The sequence below is a fragment of the Arctopsyche grandis genome, chromosome 2 (genome assembly GCF_051622035.1).
Source record: "Arctopsyche grandis isolate Sample6627 chromosome 2, ASM5162203v2, whole genome shotgun sequence".
NCBI lineage: Eukaryota > Metazoa > Arthropoda > Insecta > Trichoptera > Hydropsychidae > Arctopsyche > Arctopsyche grandis.
Genome location: NC_135356.1, coordinates 4,247,386 through 4,266,445, shown reverse-complemented (window position 1 = coordinate 4,266,445; position 19,060 = coordinate 4,247,386). Strand labels below are relative to the sequence as shown.

Genomic DNA, 19,060 nt, shown 5'->3' with positions numbered 1-19,060 from the left:
CATATCAGCGAACACACATTATTCAATAGTTGGTAATAAATAAACATGTATAATGCTTGCTGCTCAAAAATGGTTAATTTTTAAATAAATAGAAAAGTTGAACAAAGCGTCTTTTTATGTAGTAACATAACCAAAAAAAAAAAAATAAAAAAATGACTGAATGTCATGTTGCTATTGCTCGAGTTGTTAGCACACATATGCATACACATTTTAAGGTACATCTATGTTTCCAACATTGAAACGATTTTCAGAAGCTGTTGCATTAAAGCCTAAGATACGGGCGTCGATTTTAGACATCTTCCCTTTCTTCTTTTTATTCTTGTTCTGAAATCATTAAAGTTTTAAAATTAGCAGTGGATAAGTTGGCATTGTGGGCTAAGTAATAAAAACCACATGATTAAAGCGAACTTTGGGATCTTCTCGTTTGTCAACTGAAGGATTAAAGGCAGGTGCCGGAGAACATAGATCGTCGCACGGAATCGAACGAGATTTTGAAAATAACATTTGCGATCTAGAAAAAACAATAAAACATATTATTTTTAGTATATAAAAAAAAAAATAGCAAAACAAAAACAAAAACATTACCTTTGCTGTATAAATAGTTTGGCAAAATCGATAGAACCTTTAGTATCGCCCAAGTAGACTTTAGCATATTCCTCCACTTCAAACGGTGACTCCACCGTACGTAAAAAATTAACAAAATCGTGAACTGAAGCAGAAATATAATAAAAAAATTATAAACAATCCACATTAATTATACAAAATACAAAATAGTACAGGAATAATATTACCATCGATTATATCGCTCATTGAGTACAATTCATTTTGCGCCCATGCGATAAATTTGTACAAGGCGTCTTCATCACTATTTTCAATGATCGGATTTTCGATCGTTTCCATTTTAACAATTGGAACCACTTTCAATACTGAAATTTAATAGAATAATATTAATGTGTGATTCTCGCTTTATATTGAAAATTATTAATGAATGTCACTGACAAATATGTAAATAAATAAATAAATAAGAAACGCCCATTTACAGCTGGAGTCCATCTAGGCATACCGTGCCGTACGATTCTGTGTGTCTGCGCCTCAGAGAGGCAAGCTCGAGGAGAGCACATTTCAGATATAATTAGACCATTTCGAAAATAAAAAGGACTTGGATATTTCTGACTAAAGTCGATCGTTTCCTATCAGAGTTTGCCAATTTTTCTGATTTCATCGTTGAAACGGCTCCTCCATTAAATTGGCTAAAAACCGTCCTACCTACGATATCACCACTATTTGAGTATGATTTATGTATGTACAAGTTTGAAATTCATAGATGTCTTGTTAATTTCGATTTTTTCAGTGTTACGTAATTCGGCGACTTATGTAATAAAAATGCTGCGTTGTTTGTAATTGGCCAGGAAGGCGCATTGGAGTTAACCTGTTATATTTAAATAAAAAAAAAAATTTATCCTTGTATTTATCTTTGCTTGAGAGTGATCGATAGCGGTGAATCCCATATTTGAAGAAATGCAGGAGAAACTTGTCAGTTGCATGTGGATATGCATACACGTGCGACCTCCCAAACATGTTCATTCTGCACGTGCACAGCGGGAAGTCAAGGACACACGACGTCCCATACCACTGAGTGTGTTTTCGCCCTAAGAGTTTCTTGTCATTTTCTCATATATTTTTACGACGAAACTAGGAATAACATAAAATACTAGTGTAGGGCCCGTTGATTTCAACGGGTGGTTTCGAAAAAAAATTGAAACTCGAATAAAAATAAAGTTAAAGATATGGAATCGACTGGTTTCGGAAAGACAAAGGCACAAAAAAATTAAAATTATGAAAAAAATTAAAAAAAATTAAAAAATTGAAAATAATGAAAAAAAATGGAAATAATGAAAAAGATGAAAAATTTGAAAAAAACTGAAAATAAAAAAATTTTGTTCCCCATACTGGTTGATGGTTGATCATAAGAAATCGGAAATCGAAAAAGATTGTCGACGAAAGCCGAAGATACGCGAATGATTGGTTCCCCATACTTCTATAGTATAATCGAATATTAAGTAATTTTAGAGCGTTTTTTCTGTCGAGGCTGTAGTCTAATGGCTAGCGACCTGTTCTGGGCGAGGGGGCCTTAGTTCGATTCCGTGATTTGGAATTAATTTTATTTTTCAAATATCGCTTAAATATAAATTAATTTCAATAATTTCAATTAAAAATATATATTTAATTGTTTTATATGAAAAGAAAAAAAAATGGTTCAAAACCTCGCTAAATGAAAGTATTAAAATTACGTATTTTTATATGGCGAGAAGGAATATTTCAACTAATGTTTAAAAAAAAAAGGCGAAATGAAAAATTGGATTTGGCGTGTTGTCCGAGACCATTAGCTCAATTTAGACCCATATTCAGGCTATTTGGGGTGATCGGTTCGAGTCGCGACAAAGTCGTCTCGTCGAAAGATTAATTAATCGATTTTTATCGATTCGTTCATTATGTTCGGCGAGAGTTAGGACACACACACACACACACCCACACACCCACCCATAGATTACCGTCTTTATATATATGATTACTTTTTTCAACTTTGGGTGGTGATTGAAGCGATTTCGCCATTGCTGCTTGTCCATTACTAGAAGAAGATTTGGATAGAGCGACAATTTTCAACTTACTCGACTGTGTATCCCAAAAGCCTGAAACGAAATCTCACGATTGAAAATATTATTATTGCAAGTTACAACATTTAAACTAAGTATACACGCGATAAGATAGAATAAGTTTTGAATCACCTTCAATAGACGTGTCATTTGAATTATTCCACATCCTTTGTTGGCTTTTTGAATGGTATATTCTGGACGCAGACGCACTCTTCTCTAACTGCTCAAACAACGAAAGACCAATATTAATCAGAACTACATACATAGATACTATTATTTATTAACTAAAAAAAAAAAAAACAAACTCACTTTGGCATTTTGCAATTGTTCCTCAGCTTGAATTTCGGCAAAAGATATGACATTAGCACTAGACAACGGCGTAGAATTAGCCCACGTGAACTGAGTAGATTGCATAGAACCATTGTTGACTTTTTCTCTACTTACTACACTAGCTGAATTGTTGAATATACTTGGAGGGATAATATCTAACACTTCATTGGAGTTAATCTGCATTTTGCCAAACGTAGAGTTAATGTTAATATCTCTAGAATGATTTTCGTTGTATCTAAAAACAAAAAAAAACAAATATAAACAAATATAAATAAATCGATTTAAAATCGAATATGTTTCAGCGCATACTTCATTTGGTGTATAATATGTTGAGTATTCTCAATGTCATGATTATGTTCTTTGATGTTCCACGGAAGAGACTGAACGGGAAACGCTTGCTGCTGTTGTCTCCTTTTCTGTTGACTTTGAACCAATTCCAGTATTTGCTGAAAATTAAAAAAATGTCACGTTATCATCATGTGAATTCGGATCGACTGAAATTCAGAATTATATCGACTTACTTTGGTGCTAGCGTCAATCGTAACAGGTTTCACAAAGAAAGCATCTTTCCTAAAATATCAAAATAAATAAATAAACAACAAAACAGAATAGGTTTTTATGGAAACGATTTTTTTCATATAACTTATGGCTAATTAAAATTCTCAACTGATAAATAATAAATTACGTACGGTTTACTTTCCGATCTGAATTGTTTCTTTTCGTCATTTCCTTTCTTTTTGTTGTCCGAATTCTTATCTTTTGACTTGCGTTTGACTACTTCTAATGTGTCAAAATTCTAAAATAATAAATAAATATATACACATGTATATCAGTTGGTTTCAAACACCTCGTATTGAAAGTATGAACAGAAACTAAATCAAATTGATAAAAATTTTCATAAAAATACATATGCATATTGGTCAAATACCGATTTTTCAAATTCAGCAGTGCTGATCGATGCATCGGGCTCTTGGTTGTTGGCTTGTTTTTCTTGTATAGTATACGCCGGCTGTTCCACATTAGAAAACTGCTGCTGTTGTTGTTGTTGTTGAAGTGATATTGCATATATTGGTTTCTGTCTTTGCGCCAATATCGACAGATTATAGTCGAAGGTCTCTACTGAAGTCGTAGCAACCTATAAATAATAATAAAAAAAAAAACACACTCGAATAAGAACACCTCATAATCTCATAAACAGTCACTTGGATATTGCAATGTAAAATCATACTCGGTTATTCCACAGGGGCGAATCAGTCACCGTCGATGACACAACTGATTGAGTATTAGATATCGGAACTGGAGCGGGCCCAGCACCAACGGATAATTCAGCGAACTTGAGGCCTGCTAAATAGTCATCGAGAGGATGGGACAAGATTGACGCCGGCTCTTCGTTTGTATTTTGAACCGTGTGCGAACTGACAGGCATCGGAATCGGCACATATGTGCTGACCTTTGGCTGCATTGTCGATTCAATCCAAGATAAACTCGGTGGATTCAATGGCACCCAATCATTGCAAGGCTTAAATATAGCGTAACATGAAAATAAATAACGAGTCCAATATAAAATTATAATTATAAATTATTCAACCTACCGCTGTTTCTAATTGTGGCGGTAAATTCATAACATTGGCATGTTCTGGAGGTTGATATGGTATTTGGTTGTATTCAAAAGGCAATTGGTTTTCTATCCTCTTTTAAAATCAAAAATCATATTCAATCAAACATTCAGGTATATTATATACATATATATATATATATGGACATAATAAATTAAGATTATATACTAATATTTAATTAGTTTATAGATATAATCGCGATTAATAACAAAACCAATAATAATATAAATTATACATTAAATTAAAAAAAAATAATAAATTAACATAAAGAGCGTCAATTACTACTAACCATATCATGTTGGAACGGATGAAGAGGTGGTACATTCGGTCTCGGAGGTAGCATTATATTCATTGGGAACTGCATTCATTCACGGATGGGTTATTATTTTTTATTATAATACAGCACAAAATTAATAAATACAAAATTAAAATAAAAACTCACAAAATTAGACATCTGAATGGGACGTTTCGACAATTCGTTATTGACCTGCTGACTCAAGCGGTCCATAGACAAAGATGCAGCATTAATGAAATCCTAAAAACGACAACATATCATTCATCAGACATAAGCTCATTCCGGCACGTGTCTCTTAATCAATAGTGCGATCGATGCAATAGATTGTATACGATCACCGTGTCACAATTCACAATGGATTGAGCAAAATTTCAAATAAGAAATATAATACACTAGTGGTTTTACCCGGCTTCGCTCGGTATTTTTAATATAAACCGCTTAAACATGGCCAATCTAATAGTAAACGTTTTATTACATTTATTTGAATAGTTTTATTTTATTTAAATTTATTTGAATGTATTCATTTGTTCGACGAAGTCACGGATTTTGCGAACCAAACAAATATGCAAAGTCTCTTTCGAAATGATATATTAGATGTCCCTCTTATTAACTTTTCTACGCTGTTTTGATTCAACGCAATTTTCCAAAATGGAAAACTCTTTAAACTCATTTCGTATGTAATCCGTATGACGAACAGAGATGAGCTGATGATCAATTCAGAATGAAAAAACTAAAAAAAATACACCATTTCATGAGTGATTGATTTATATTACTAAATTTTGAATGCAATTTAACAATTTCAAAATCGTTAAATCCAAAATTGAAAAATAAATTTAAAAACTGAACAAAATTTTCAGTGCAGTAATATTACTTGAATTTTTTTAACTAGATAAATTATTTTTCCACTAAGGATTTGATAGTAATTATTAGATTTGACAGAAGAAGAAATAAAAAGACGCATAAAATAAGGATGGAGTGCATTTGGACGAATGATTATTGTTTTTGAATCAAAAAAGCCACTCTGCCTGAAGAAAAAGATCTTCGATCAATGCGTTTTGCCAGTGATGACGTATGGATGCTACACAAAGTCCAATGCACTCAAAAAAATATGGAACGCTGTATGCTCGGCATAAAAAAGAAAGACAGGAAGCGGAACACGTGGGTCAGAAGTATGACAAGGGTAGTGGACATAGTGGATAGAGTAAAGAGATTGAAATGGCAATGGACGGGGCATGTGACTAGAAGAATGGACGGAAGGCGGACAAAAGAAGTTCTCGAATGGTACCCGAGAGGATTCAAAAGGGCAAAAGGAATACCGTACGGAAGATGGGTAAACGAAATTAGGAAAATGTGTGCGGTGAGATGGACGAGAGTTGCATAAAACAGAGACGAGTGGAAGCGTGTTAGAGAGGCCTTCATCCAGCAGCGGATGGTGAGCGGCTGTAGATTCTTCAATTTAATTTTGGAACACATCAGAATCTTTAAAGATTTGTACAATGCCTTTTTTCATGTATCGCAAATCTCACATGATTACATAAAATTTGTCTCAAATTGAAAATTAGTTTATTCAGCTCGTTGGCAATATTTTAAAATTGAGGCGATTGATTGACATTTTAAAAAAAATAAGAATGTACCTTGACAGAACCGGATGGTTTGTTTGCAGATGCTTGATGATTCATATTTGGATTATTCTCGCTGTATATCAACCTGGGATCCGGGCAAGGTGGCATATAAGGCGACGGCTGTAAATAATTCATCTGCTATTTGGGGCAGACGATAAAGCGTTAGATAACAACAGAGAGGCATGGATAATTTGAAATTTAAATGAACAATATACATATATAATATACACTAACATTGAAAATATTTGTTGTAATGTGATCGGCAACTAAAAATGGCAAAACCCCACCGCACAGTTCAAACAACCGATTGAGAGGTATGAAATGCGGTCCGGCACCTTTGCGAATCAGCGAAAAGTTGCTCAAATAACCCGCATTACAATATTCAGTAATTTCGAAGGCTGAATACGGTCCTCGGATTATATCCTGTTCGAACAAAATACATTAATATATGCGTGTACATTGAATCTTAAACATCAAATCTACAAGACAATATTGCACCTGATGATCTTGATAATACCAGCCGTTACTCTCGTAGGGAAGCGGTAGCATGTTCGGTTTTAAAAAATCATGCACAACTCCAGGTGGAAGCATGGGATATGGTATCTAAAAAAAAAAAATAACGATATATTCAAACGCACACAAACAATCTCAACGTACTTTATATGATGTAACTTACAGGTCCCATCATGGGAACGTTGGGGTCCATCGGGAATGGATATTTTTGTGGATCCAAAGTCTGTTCAAATTTATTCCTATTTCTTTCTATATCATCCTCTTGTACTAATTTATTTAAGTAATCTTCGACCATTGAATAACTAGAGTCTTCCATATCACTGTTGACACAAAAAACAATTAATACAACAATCAATACCCATATATATGTAAGTATAAAACGTTGATGCAATTCACAATCGACTTACAATTTTAATATTTGCGGCATACTCGTCGAATTGTCCTCACTCTCACTGACGACTTCGGGAATATCTATAGGCTGTGGAGGATCTACTACCGCGGGATTATCATTTTCTAGTACATTTTCACTTTCTAAATTCTCCTCCTGATTATCATCCTGATTATCATCCTGATTATCATCCTGATTACCATCCTGGTTTTCAGACATACTATTTCTAGAATTTTAATATATGTATGTAGCTCTAAGTACGACTTTATCTTCATCCCGATCACTTCATGCCGATTCGCACAAAAAATTTTACTTGTTTGATAAAACAGATTCTAAATATATAAATAATATACTTCATAAAGCAAAAAAATACTTCCACATGTAAGAGTATAAGTAAAATAATCGCTTGGCATTTATGACTTTTTCATATGAAATTCTCCTCATGTGCGGTTATATTTCTATGAGTTGTTTATTTATTTCAATTATAAATATCAACCATTAGTTTACTCCTCAAAAACCGATTACTCATTAATAAATACACAATGAATTTATCAGTGATGTGCCACAACCGAGTGATTATGACATAGATAAACCTCACGACTTCAAACCAGTGTTGAAATGAATTATCATAGATTTGAGCATTTAAATCTAGAAATCAATTTATACCCATTTCCGGCTGAATAACTATCTTCTTCGACGTTATTATTTTCTTCAGTTTCTAGTTTTCCATTGTTTAGGATGGGAAGAAAAGCACCCGATGCATCAAAAGTTCCCGTCTCGTCTAATACGTCTTCAGTATTTGCCCTGAAACATTGAAAAGTGAGCGCATACATTTCAGCATTTATAATATCGTATGTATTTTTATAAAGAAATAAAAATTTACCACTCGGGCACAATATCATCTGGACTTTGTCTATCATCGATCCAAGGATCGTTGGAGAAGGGACGTTGAAAATCACGACGATCCTTTCCTTTTTCATTCCATCCTACAAACATACAAGATTGATTTAGCGTATTTCTATCTTTAGTTCTAGAATGTTTATATAATTAAATTCATTAAATATATAGTGAATTATTATCCATTAAATATGCATCGGATGAAATCTCCAAGTGTTGATGTATTTTTTTACATTATTCTATACAACAACATAGTAAACAAGATAAAACTAACTATTTTTCTGATATTCCTGCCGAGCATTTCTCCATGTTTCATCTCCTTCCGGTCCTTTATTTAAGTGATGATTTTGCCTCCAGTTACTTTCATTAAGCCATCTATAAACAAAAATAAATATGTAAGCATTATCTGACCCATATAGAAAATAAGGAATATTAAAAAAACAAATAAATTAAGACATGTATATCATACCTCGGCTGGAAATAATTTATTTGTGGACGAGTGTGCTCTCTATTCCAATTTTTATTACCGAGTTTCAAATCAACGTTAGCCATAGCATCACATCTTGGTAAAATTGGCCTCTTTGCTCTTACCCGTCTTGGCTAAAATATTTCATTAATATTGCATGAGCTGTTTTCGTCGAACAGTGTTACTACTGTTTTGCGAAAATCATTAATACACAATAAAATTTCTTGCTCGTTATAATATTTATTATATAACTAACTGAACAAGCAGTTAATATCCAATACAATTCTAGATTGAAATAAAAAGAGGGAATAGAATTACAGCTGATGTATCATAATTAATCTAATCTGTAATTTGATTAATTAATTGTACATGTCGTTTGACAATTAGCAAATTATTTTTGCAGGAATTAGCAATCTGTTATCGCCCATAAATTTATCACAACTTAAACAAATAAATTTACAACAATGTATGTGATTTTTAAGACGTAACGCTAAGCAATGTATACATATTCTTCGAATTAAAGATTATCTGGATTAACAATTTTTACAATTTATAATGACAAAGTAAAGTTTAGCACTTACTTTGACCATAAAACTATATAGTAAAAAAAATATAGTTCAATCAAATTGGGTTCAAATTAGATAAGTTTTGGCTTCTGTTCTGTATTATAAAACATTGAAAATTTATCATCCAGTGTAATGTATACACTTTGTTCCAATTATTTTCGTATATTGTCATCACAAAAAATAATGCGATGTCATTCAATTGTGATACTCGATACCTTAAGATGATCAAAGGCGAACCAAAAAGCATTCATAACTCATAAAAAAAATGATACGTGATATTCGTATCATTTTTTTTATTTAACAAAATATATTTAATTTAGCTCAAAATCGAAGGAAATTCGGGGTCGATTTTCAACTTACACAAAACTGAAGACCGATAGGAATTTGAGACTTCTGAACGAAAATTAATTTAAAAGCGGTCAACTCTTCAGGGGGCGGTTCTTTGCCACGGTAAAGAGCAAGTAAATCGTCCCTTTTATACCTGAAAGGAAAACATATGATAAATCTCACAGGTATTTCAGTACTATTATAAACCTATAAAAGTTGAGCGTATCTTTTTCTTTATAAACTAACTACATATTTTCACCATCGGTGAAAATCATCGTTTCTAGGGATTTATAATGCTCTCACTGATTTTAAATGCAGCCTTACTAATCATTTTGTGCACTCACATTTTATAAAGTACGATATTTCATATTGGAAAATAATTTTGTTTTAACATTCAAATTGAAATACATATTTTATGTTTTAAGTGGTCTAGAATTATTTTAATTACATAATCGATCCAATTTAGCGTGAGACTTATGAGAACCAAGCATGCTGTCGCATTTGTACATTGTAAGGACGTAAAATGATTTCTTATTTTACTATATAATATTATTGAAATATAATTCAACATTAGGTCTTTAATAATATTACTATAAGTTTTGCTGTCCATAACATGACGTTCACAATTACTTTCATCGTCTAAAAAATATAATTTTCCATTAATATAAAATATATACATACGTATTCCATAAATAAATTAATAATATCAACAACTTTCGTATTTTATATTCAAATTTTATTTATGTAAATATTTCAAAATACGAAACACAAACTCAAAACTAACAAAAAATAAAAGTCAAACTATACGCACGAACAATGTTATATTTCTTGACCAAAATGCAATGCGAAATGAAACGAAATGTAATTGGCCATCGCGGGTCGAGTATATGCGACAGCAATGTACCAAAAGTATTGTCTAGTTTATGACGTGTGGTACTTATTAGATATACGGGCGCATCTGAGCACACAGGCGCACAATCCCAAAAATCACCCCCTGGAGTGTTTTCGGTGATATTTAATCCTTGTATTTATCCTCGCTTGACAGTGATCGATAACGGCGAATTCCATATTTGAAGAAATGTAGGAGAAACTTGTCAAAGAATGAAATAGGATATGCATACACGTGCGACCTCCCAAGCATATGCAATCTGCACGTGCAACTACACCGGAATTCGGTTTGGGAAACACCCACTGTTTACGGTCAAAGCGGGAAGCCAAGGACACGTGACGTCCCATACCACTCAGTGTGTTTTCACCCTTAAAATGTGAAAATAAACAGGTCAATTTGAAAAGCCGATATATCGAAGTATTTTTGCTGATTCCAAGAAAGCTGATATATCGGTTGTATGTGTATAAGGGTTAAATTTAATAATGAAATCGATTTCGATGTTACCAAAATACGGTTCGGTGATTATTAGTCACAAAGCGCTCGCCTAAAAGTCAACAAAATCTCTATAACGGAACAGTCTGGCAGCCGAAAAGTCCATCATACTAACGGGTTACACGACAATTGGTGCAAGTCCAAAAGGTTCAACGACAAAATGTACCCGAAAATTAGTGCACTGACAAAATGTACCCGCGACAAAATGTTCACGCGACAAAATGTACCCGCGAAAAAATGTTCACGCGACAAAATGTCCACGGAAATAATGTTCAATCGACAAAATGTTCAAAAATCCTAAATTTTTAATGGAAAAAGTAATTTTTATTGTATTATATTTATCGATGTATATGGTACTTTTTATCGTATAGATCGCGGATGTTATTAAATTAGTATAAATTACAGGTGTTCTCAACCGTACCAACATATTCTTATTTAAATTGAACAATTAAATTTTAAGTGAATGTCATTGTGACACATTGAATACCATTTTAAGATGTCATTGCATTAATTTAAATGTTAGGGGTTCTTAGCCGTATCCAACTTTTACTTATTTAAATTTAAAAAAAAAACTTTCTAAGCGTATGAACTGCAGATTACATTGAATTAGTTTATATGGCAGGCAGTAAATTATTCATTCGAAATAAAGAAAATTTTGGAGCCGGTTGAGAAGCCCTGCCATAAAAACTAATTCAATGTAATCTGCAGTTCATACGCTTAGAAAGTTTTTTTTTTTTCAATTTAAATAAGTAAATATTGGATACGGTTGAGAAAACCTGTCATATATACTAATTTAATAACGCCCGCGATGTATACGATAAAAAGTACTAGTACAAGATACCATATACATCGATAAATATAATACAATAAAAAATTACTTTTTCCACTAAAATAGGAAAATTTAGGATTTTTGAACATTTTGTCGCTTGAACATTATTTCCGTGGACATTTTGTCGCGTGAGCATTTTGTCGCGGGTACATTTTGTCAGTGCACTAATTTTCGGGTACATTTTGTCGTTGAACCTTTTGGACTTGCACCAATTGTCGCGTCCCCGCCAAATATTGCGTATTCGCGTTTTTCATTGTAAAAATTGTCTTTTGGGCGATCGCAATGTGACTAATAATCTAATTACCACGAAATACACACCAAAAATAGGAGAAAATTAAAATTAAAACGGCAATTATCTTTAAAAGAATGAGAGCAGTATATAAAAACAGAAACTTGTGGCAAGTGTGTAAGATTATAATTCCAGATACGCCCATCTCGAACTTGAGATCGATCTTACTTGTATTCGGCCGGTTTAAATTTAGCCGTAGTGCGACTTTTAGCGCTAATTCCGCATGTCGTGGCAGTGGTTGTTTGTACTACAGTGGCAGTGGATGCTTGTACTATAGTGGCAGTGGATGCTTGTACTATAGTGGCAGTGGTTGCTTGTACTATAGTGGCAGTGGTTGCTTGTACTATAGAGGCAGTGGTTGCTTGTACTATAGTAGAAGTGTCCCGAGAGAGATTGTTCCTCAACCAGTCCGGGCCGAACTTCATCAACTTATCACCCTTTTTATCAGTCATGGCGGCGAAAGAGCACCGTACGGCGGCACCAAAAAAACTCACTCGCTTACTTTCCTTTTTTCATATAATTCAAAGCACTCGATACAATGACACACCTGAAATCGAAACGTTAATATACATAGTTCGTCACAATGTTTTTTTTAAAACTAGTGGTACACACACACACACACACACACACACACACACACACACACACATATTATTCATCATAAAAATAGTTAAAACACATTCGCTATTCGATATTGCAAAAGTAAAACAATTCTATTAATGAAACAATAAGCAAATTACATACATAAATATATATTAAACATGTTGAAATTAAGGTTCATACTCTATTTCGCAGTAATAAACTCCAGCTACTCCAGTTACAAATATAAACTTCAGACGGTGGTTAAATTTGGCCTTTTCAAATATTATTGAGCAAAAATGGCCTAGACGCCGGTCAAGTTACTCACATTTTCTACGTGTATTCAGGTTACATGTTGAATCAACATATTTATGTCGACATAACGCTTGCTTCGTTATACAACAAAAAAAAATAACATTCGCCCTAATATATAACGTGTTGTTTACAAATTTTCTTACGAAATGCAATTTGTTTTTGTATACACATATATAATGACCACATACGCAAATAAATACATATTACATACGCAATGTACAACAAAAACGGAATAGAATCGCAAATTTAATAGTTCGTGCCAATTATTGAGTATCAAGAACGTCCGCTATAAATAATATATGTATGACAAATGGTTGATAATACTTTTTATATGAACATATCACTTTTGAAATGCTTATGGATAAACAGGCCTCTATAAATTGATGTCTGTACACTTATTAAAAGATGAATGGGAACAAGTAAAATAAATACACATTTTCGCTATATATTTTAAATAAATTACGTAACGAATATGCGCATTAAGTTATTGTGAATAGTCCAAACAGTTGAATCATGATCCGTAAATAAATTTGAGTACTTTTATACTAGGTATTGAATAATTGGGGATGTACTCAATATAAATATAATCATTTAAAAATTCTTTATATACAACAAAAGAAAAAAAACTGTATTTTTACTGTAAATTTGATGAGTTGACTTTTATCAACAAAAAAATTTATCATACTGTCTTTGGTGATTTGTTAAAACAACAAGCAATAAATAATATATTTTTTATGCCTTTTCAAAATCCCTAAAGGCAAAAATTAAGAACATAATATGAGCAAGGAAAAGTATTATATATTATGTTTACATGGGTCAGAATGCTAGGGATTCCCAATGACGCACGCATATTATATGAACAGCTTTTATAACATTATATATACGCCTTTACATAAAGTGCCGCATACACAGTTAGCTAATTGTCAAACACTCGCACCATACACGCTCGTTAGCCACTCACTTTGCACGTTCAAAATCAAATCTTATACATATGCATATAAATATATATATATATATATATATATATATATATATATATATATATATATATATATATATATATATATATATATATATATTTTTTTTTTTTTTTTTATATATATATACCAGGAAGGCCTAACAGGTTAACCCCAATGCGCCTTCGTGGCCAATTACAAACACCAATATACAATTTATAGAATAATTTTAGCAGAGCAACATACATACAATCAAGAATTTCGAAACCAAGAAAGTCAAAACAGGATAATGCCATCCTCCTTTCTCATAAGCACAGACCAGTGGGACACGAACCCGTGACCACTATATTCAACACCATATATATGCAAACCACTGGTGCACGCTGCCGGTTTAATAATATAATTAATATAATTTGTCACGAAAAAAGAGTTTTGGAATTTTGAATTAATGAGTTTTATAAGGCTCAAGATGTGTATATAATATATAATAACACAATATTGTACAAACACAAGTATTTGAAAGCCCACAATAGTACAACAGATGTACAAATACGTTTCAGGGACGTTTGTTTGTATTTAATTATCAGTTGAAAACTCATAGACAAAATTTTCAGCGAGTGAGATTAAAAGTTGAGCAATATTTCACTATTGACAATGTTTACAACGCGATTTCGTAATTTGGTTTTGATAAATGTTTTTAAAAACACTCACATTCTTTGAGGTGTTATGAAAAGAGTCGGGTGCATATTAACAATATAAGCACTTTTATTTTATTATGACAATGCTCAATTCAACGTGGATTTGATTGGTCAGTGGAATCATTGTGATGTGTGATTAATAAATACACAATATAGTAATTTTTAAAAGCAGATATAGTACCATCTTGCGTAATATATAAAAATCTCTCTTATGTAATACGTACGACCCTTCAGAAAAACAAAATAATGAAAGCAGCATTCTCTCCCTATATTTACGTGATACTTTACAAACGTGTTGACAGGAAAATGACAGCGTTCCACGTACTTACACGTGCAATCCATCAGAATCAATCTGATCAACTGGCTCGGCCTATAGGAACCTCACATTATAACTGGATAGATTGGTTCGTGTATGAACTAACTAATATGATCGTGAACGAATGAAATTCATGTGTACAAAAATTAGTTCGAATTGTTTCCAAATAAAATTCATTACCAGCACTTTTGATTTATATAACTCTTTCAACTTCCATACTGAACTATCTGATATTTTTATAATGCAAATGTTTAGTAAATATGGTTGTAGTCCATAAAGAAAGCCATCTAACCCATTAAATAACAAGCTGTTGAACCTTTCCTTTATAATGCAAAAAAAAAAACTATATATTAAGCAAGACTTACTAATAATCAATATTGCATTGTCTATTACCATTATTTTTTATGTATTTAAGTTATATGTTACGTCGAAGTGCATTAGCAGTTGTAATATATTTTGGATAATACATATTTGAATACAAACTAATTAGTAGATATGTTTCTACTGACGAAAATAATACAGGTTCACTGATGCTCACCAGTAATTATATATTAACTTCGATAGTTCAGAATGTTTTAGGATCCAACGATGCGTTAATATTACGAACTATGGAAAAGGTTTCATATTACGATAACCCTAAGAATGCGACTTTTCGACTCGAATTACTAGTCAAGTGTCGTTTTCACGATAATAAGCAATACTGCGAATAAAATACAATTGTACGATATAAAATAAATATTGACTTATTTTGACCTGTTAGATAGTAAATCCATTGTCATGCGAAATAACTGCATGGGATAAATGAAACATAATTCAACTAATCAAAATATTTATATTACAACTGGTAATGGACTTTGACCGTGACATATGATATATATATATATATATATATATATATATATATATATATATATATATATATATATATATATATATATATATATATATATATATATATATATATATATATATATATATATATGACACAGTGAACAGTCAGTGATATTATGGTTTGACTAGTGAAATTATAATTTCACTGACTCGAATACTGAGTGTGGATGTAACAACAGAATTACAAATTCCCTTTTCAATGTCAGTGAACTTGTAATTCGAACGCAAACGCACCATGCGATAGTGCACGTCGTACTACCAACCCATCTAGCTAGCCAGCTGATATGATAAAATGTGATTTTTAAAGAAAATCGTTTACTTTTTGAAATTCATTCAGTTTGGGGTGAATGTAAAAGCGTAATTCGATAGGTCATAATCAGAAACTTACCACGTTATTTTCATGGTACATATGTAATATCAATTAATTATTGAATCGTAAAGCATTCTATAAAATAATCTTAAGTTGATAATTCACTATCATTCAACTGTCAAAAATTATAATCTCACTAATGGGGGGTCAGTGAATATGTAATCTCCTTAGTGAAAATGTCATCGGATATTACACTGAAACGACATTAATTATAATTTAAAAGTGATTATGTAATTTCCCTAGTGAAAATATAACTACCCAGTCAAAATGTAATAGGCTATAATTAAACTGAAACGCGTGTAATAATAATTTAACTTAACAGCGACCAGTGAATATATAACTTCCCTAGTGAAAATATAACTACACAGTGAAAGTGTATTTGGATAAGTTGACACTGAAACGACAGTGTAATTATAATTTCACTAGCAGCAGCCAGTGAATATGTAATTTCCCCAGTGAAAATACATCTATACCCAGTCAAAATGTAATTGGACATGACGAGACTGACTCGAGTGTAATTATAATTTCACTAACAGCGACCAGTGAATATATAACTACCCAGTGAAAGTGTAATTGGATATTTTTACACTGAAACAACAGTGCAATTATAATTTCACCAACAGCGACCAGTGAATATATAACTTCCCTAGTGAATATATAAAAACCCAGTAAAAGTGTAATTGGACGCGATTACACTGAAACGACAGTCTAATTATTATAACTCCACTGCAACATATACAACGATTTCATAAACATACTCACACTAACATGGACACAACAAAATCCTACATACAAAATGATCATACAAAACAAAGAGAGTGCACATCCATCCTGCGAGCAATCCACAAGTCATCCATCAGAACGAACAAAAAATACCCCACAAACTGAACGACTTTAAACATTCGCCAGCTCTACGGATGCACAACACAAATCAGGATATATCGCGCTCTAACCAATGTCAAATTTTAAATCGAAAGTGTGACAGATAACATACGCATAAGCACACATATACATAGATACATATTTAAGAGCATATGGAAATATATATATATATATATATATATATATATATATATATATATATATATATATATATATATATGTATATATATATATGTGTATATATATATATATATATGTATATTGTGAGTGATTGCAGATGTTTCTTGAAATGATATGAGATTGCGTGTGCGAATGAGTGTGTTATCAGTGGATGAGATCTGGTCCCATGTCTGATAGATGGATGTACCACGCGCTCGCAAGCGACTTTGACAGCGCATAGAGCTCCACCCTCGCAAGCAACCCTCCCCCCCCCCCGGTTCCGCCCTTCCCCTCTGTCCCACTTCCGGTTTTGTGTGCGCGTGTGAGTTTGTGTGTGTGGGTACTCGCCTGATGGTAATGTAGAGTCCTTGTCTCCCGAAGAGTAAGGCTGGCACCAACCTCGCCCAGGACGCACTGCCCAGACTGATGGGTTCACGACGCGGGTATCGCGAACGTCACTTTACGTAATGACACGTTCGTGATTCGCGTGCTCGACCATTGTCCGAATGCGTGATCGCGAATCCGCCCCTGCCAAATCCTCCCTGCAAACGGTGAATTTCCGGAAACGACGATTTCAGCCTCGTTTCTGATTGTGACATTTGAATGCTGTGATTTCCCCGAGGATTTCGGGAAACCTATGTACGAAGTTTGAAATTTATGTTTTCAAATTTTTTCTTCTTCTTGTTAATGCCTTGTCCGCATCCGGACGTTGGCGACCACCTCGTCGATTATTTGAAGATATCCGCATCGGTCTTCAGCGGCTCGGAACAGGTCTTCAGCGCTCATATCGGTCCACATGCGCATGTTTCGAAGCCAAGATAACTTTTTCCTGCCAATCCATTTTTCTATTTTCCCCAAACGGAGAAATTCATATTTTGGACCCCGTATCATGTGTCCGAGGTACTCCATCTTTCTCCGCTTGATGATGGAAACAAGTTCCCTGCCTCTCCCCATCATGCCGAGGACAGCTTCGTTTGATATCTTTTTGGTCCACGGAATCTTCAGCATACGCCTATAGACCCACATCTCAAAAGCTTCGATGCGGCTGATCATCTTAGTCTTCAGAGTCAACGTCTCACATCCGTGTAGTAATACTGTCGAGACGTAGCTCTTCGCGAATCTCAACCGCGTATGAAGATTGAGATGCTTGTTTGTAAGCGCCGCCTTCATTTGTACCCAGGTATTTGAATCTTTTTACTCTTTCTATCACCTCTCCATCCAAGGTTAGATTCCCGGAGTCTGTTTGCATTCTATCTACTATCATAAATTTTGTCTTCTTTAGATTTATGTGCAGAACTCTTCGATTGCTTTCTTGATGTACACGGTCTAGAGATCTTTGCAGGTCTGCTAAATTTTCAGCGACCAGTGCCGTGTCATCAGCATATCTTATATTGGTGATCGTCTCGCCGCCCACCTTGATGCCCTCCGCCTCTTGGAGAGCATCGTGGAAGATGGATTCGGTGTAGGTGTTAAAAAGATTAGGTGATAGGATGCATCCTTGCCTGACGACCCGTTCTATATGAATCTCATCAGTGAATTGATCATCGACACGTATTACTGCAGTCTGATTCCAATAAATCATCCAGTCATCCAGGCCAATATTTTTTAATGTTTCCATCAGACGAGCGTGTTGGATACGGTCAAAGGCCTTTTCAAAGTCTATAAAGCAGATGTACACAGGTTTACGGACTTCTCTGCATCTTTGGAGTGATGTTTTTATA

At 33.4% G+C, this 19,060-nt stretch overlaps 1 protein-coding gene across 1 annotated transcript; it reads right to left on the bottom strand.

Annotated features, from left to right (window-relative positions):
• Positions 1 to 210: 210 nt before the first annotated feature.
• On the bottom strand, positions 211 to 17,808 carry Gyf (GIGYF family protein Gyf). Its single transcript, XM_077446196.1, has 27 exons — positions 17,688 to 17,808; positions 12,342 to 12,720; positions 9,708 to 9,828; positions 8,785 to 8,915; positions 8,590 to 8,690; positions 8,302 to 8,404; positions 8,085 to 8,222; positions 7,438 to 7,644; positions 7,194 to 7,350; positions 7,016 to 7,120; positions 6,752 to 6,940; positions 6,530 to 6,655; positions 5,043 to 5,135; positions 4,890 to 4,958; positions 4,577 to 4,675; positions 4,213 to 4,503; positions 3,913 to 4,119; positions 3,674 to 3,780; positions 3,506 to 3,554; positions 3,294 to 3,430; positions 2,964 to 3,219; positions 2,787 to 2,874; positions 2,553 to 2,690; positions 792 to 926; positions 586 to 709; positions 409 to 511; positions 211 to 324 (listed from the first exon to the last, which is right to left on the bottom strand). The coding sequence occupies exons 2-27, from the start codon at positions 12,623 to 12,625 to the stop codon at positions 211 to 213; spliced, it is 3,672 nt and encodes a 1,223-aa protein (XP_077302322.1). The 5' UTR covers positions 12,626 to 12,720; positions 17,688 to 17,808.
• Positions 17,809 to 19,060: the final 1,252 nt, after the last annotated feature.

What these genes read in the sequence shown, in the direction of transcription:
- Gyf (XM_077446196.1), bottom strand. Translation starts at nt 12,625, where the DNA reads ATGACTGATAAAAAGGGTGATAAGTTGATGAAGTTCGGCCCGGACTGG. An exon ending in GATGATATTGTGCCCGAGTG is followed by an intron (nt 8,223 to 8,301) that starts GTAAATTTTTAT and finishes TCAATGTTTCAG; the next exon opens with GGCAAATACTGAAGACGTAT. An exon ending in CATATTATACACCAAATGAA is followed by an intron (nt 3,220 to 3,293) that starts GTATGCGCTGAA and finishes TTTTGTTTTTAG; the next exon opens with ATACAACGAAAATCATTCTA.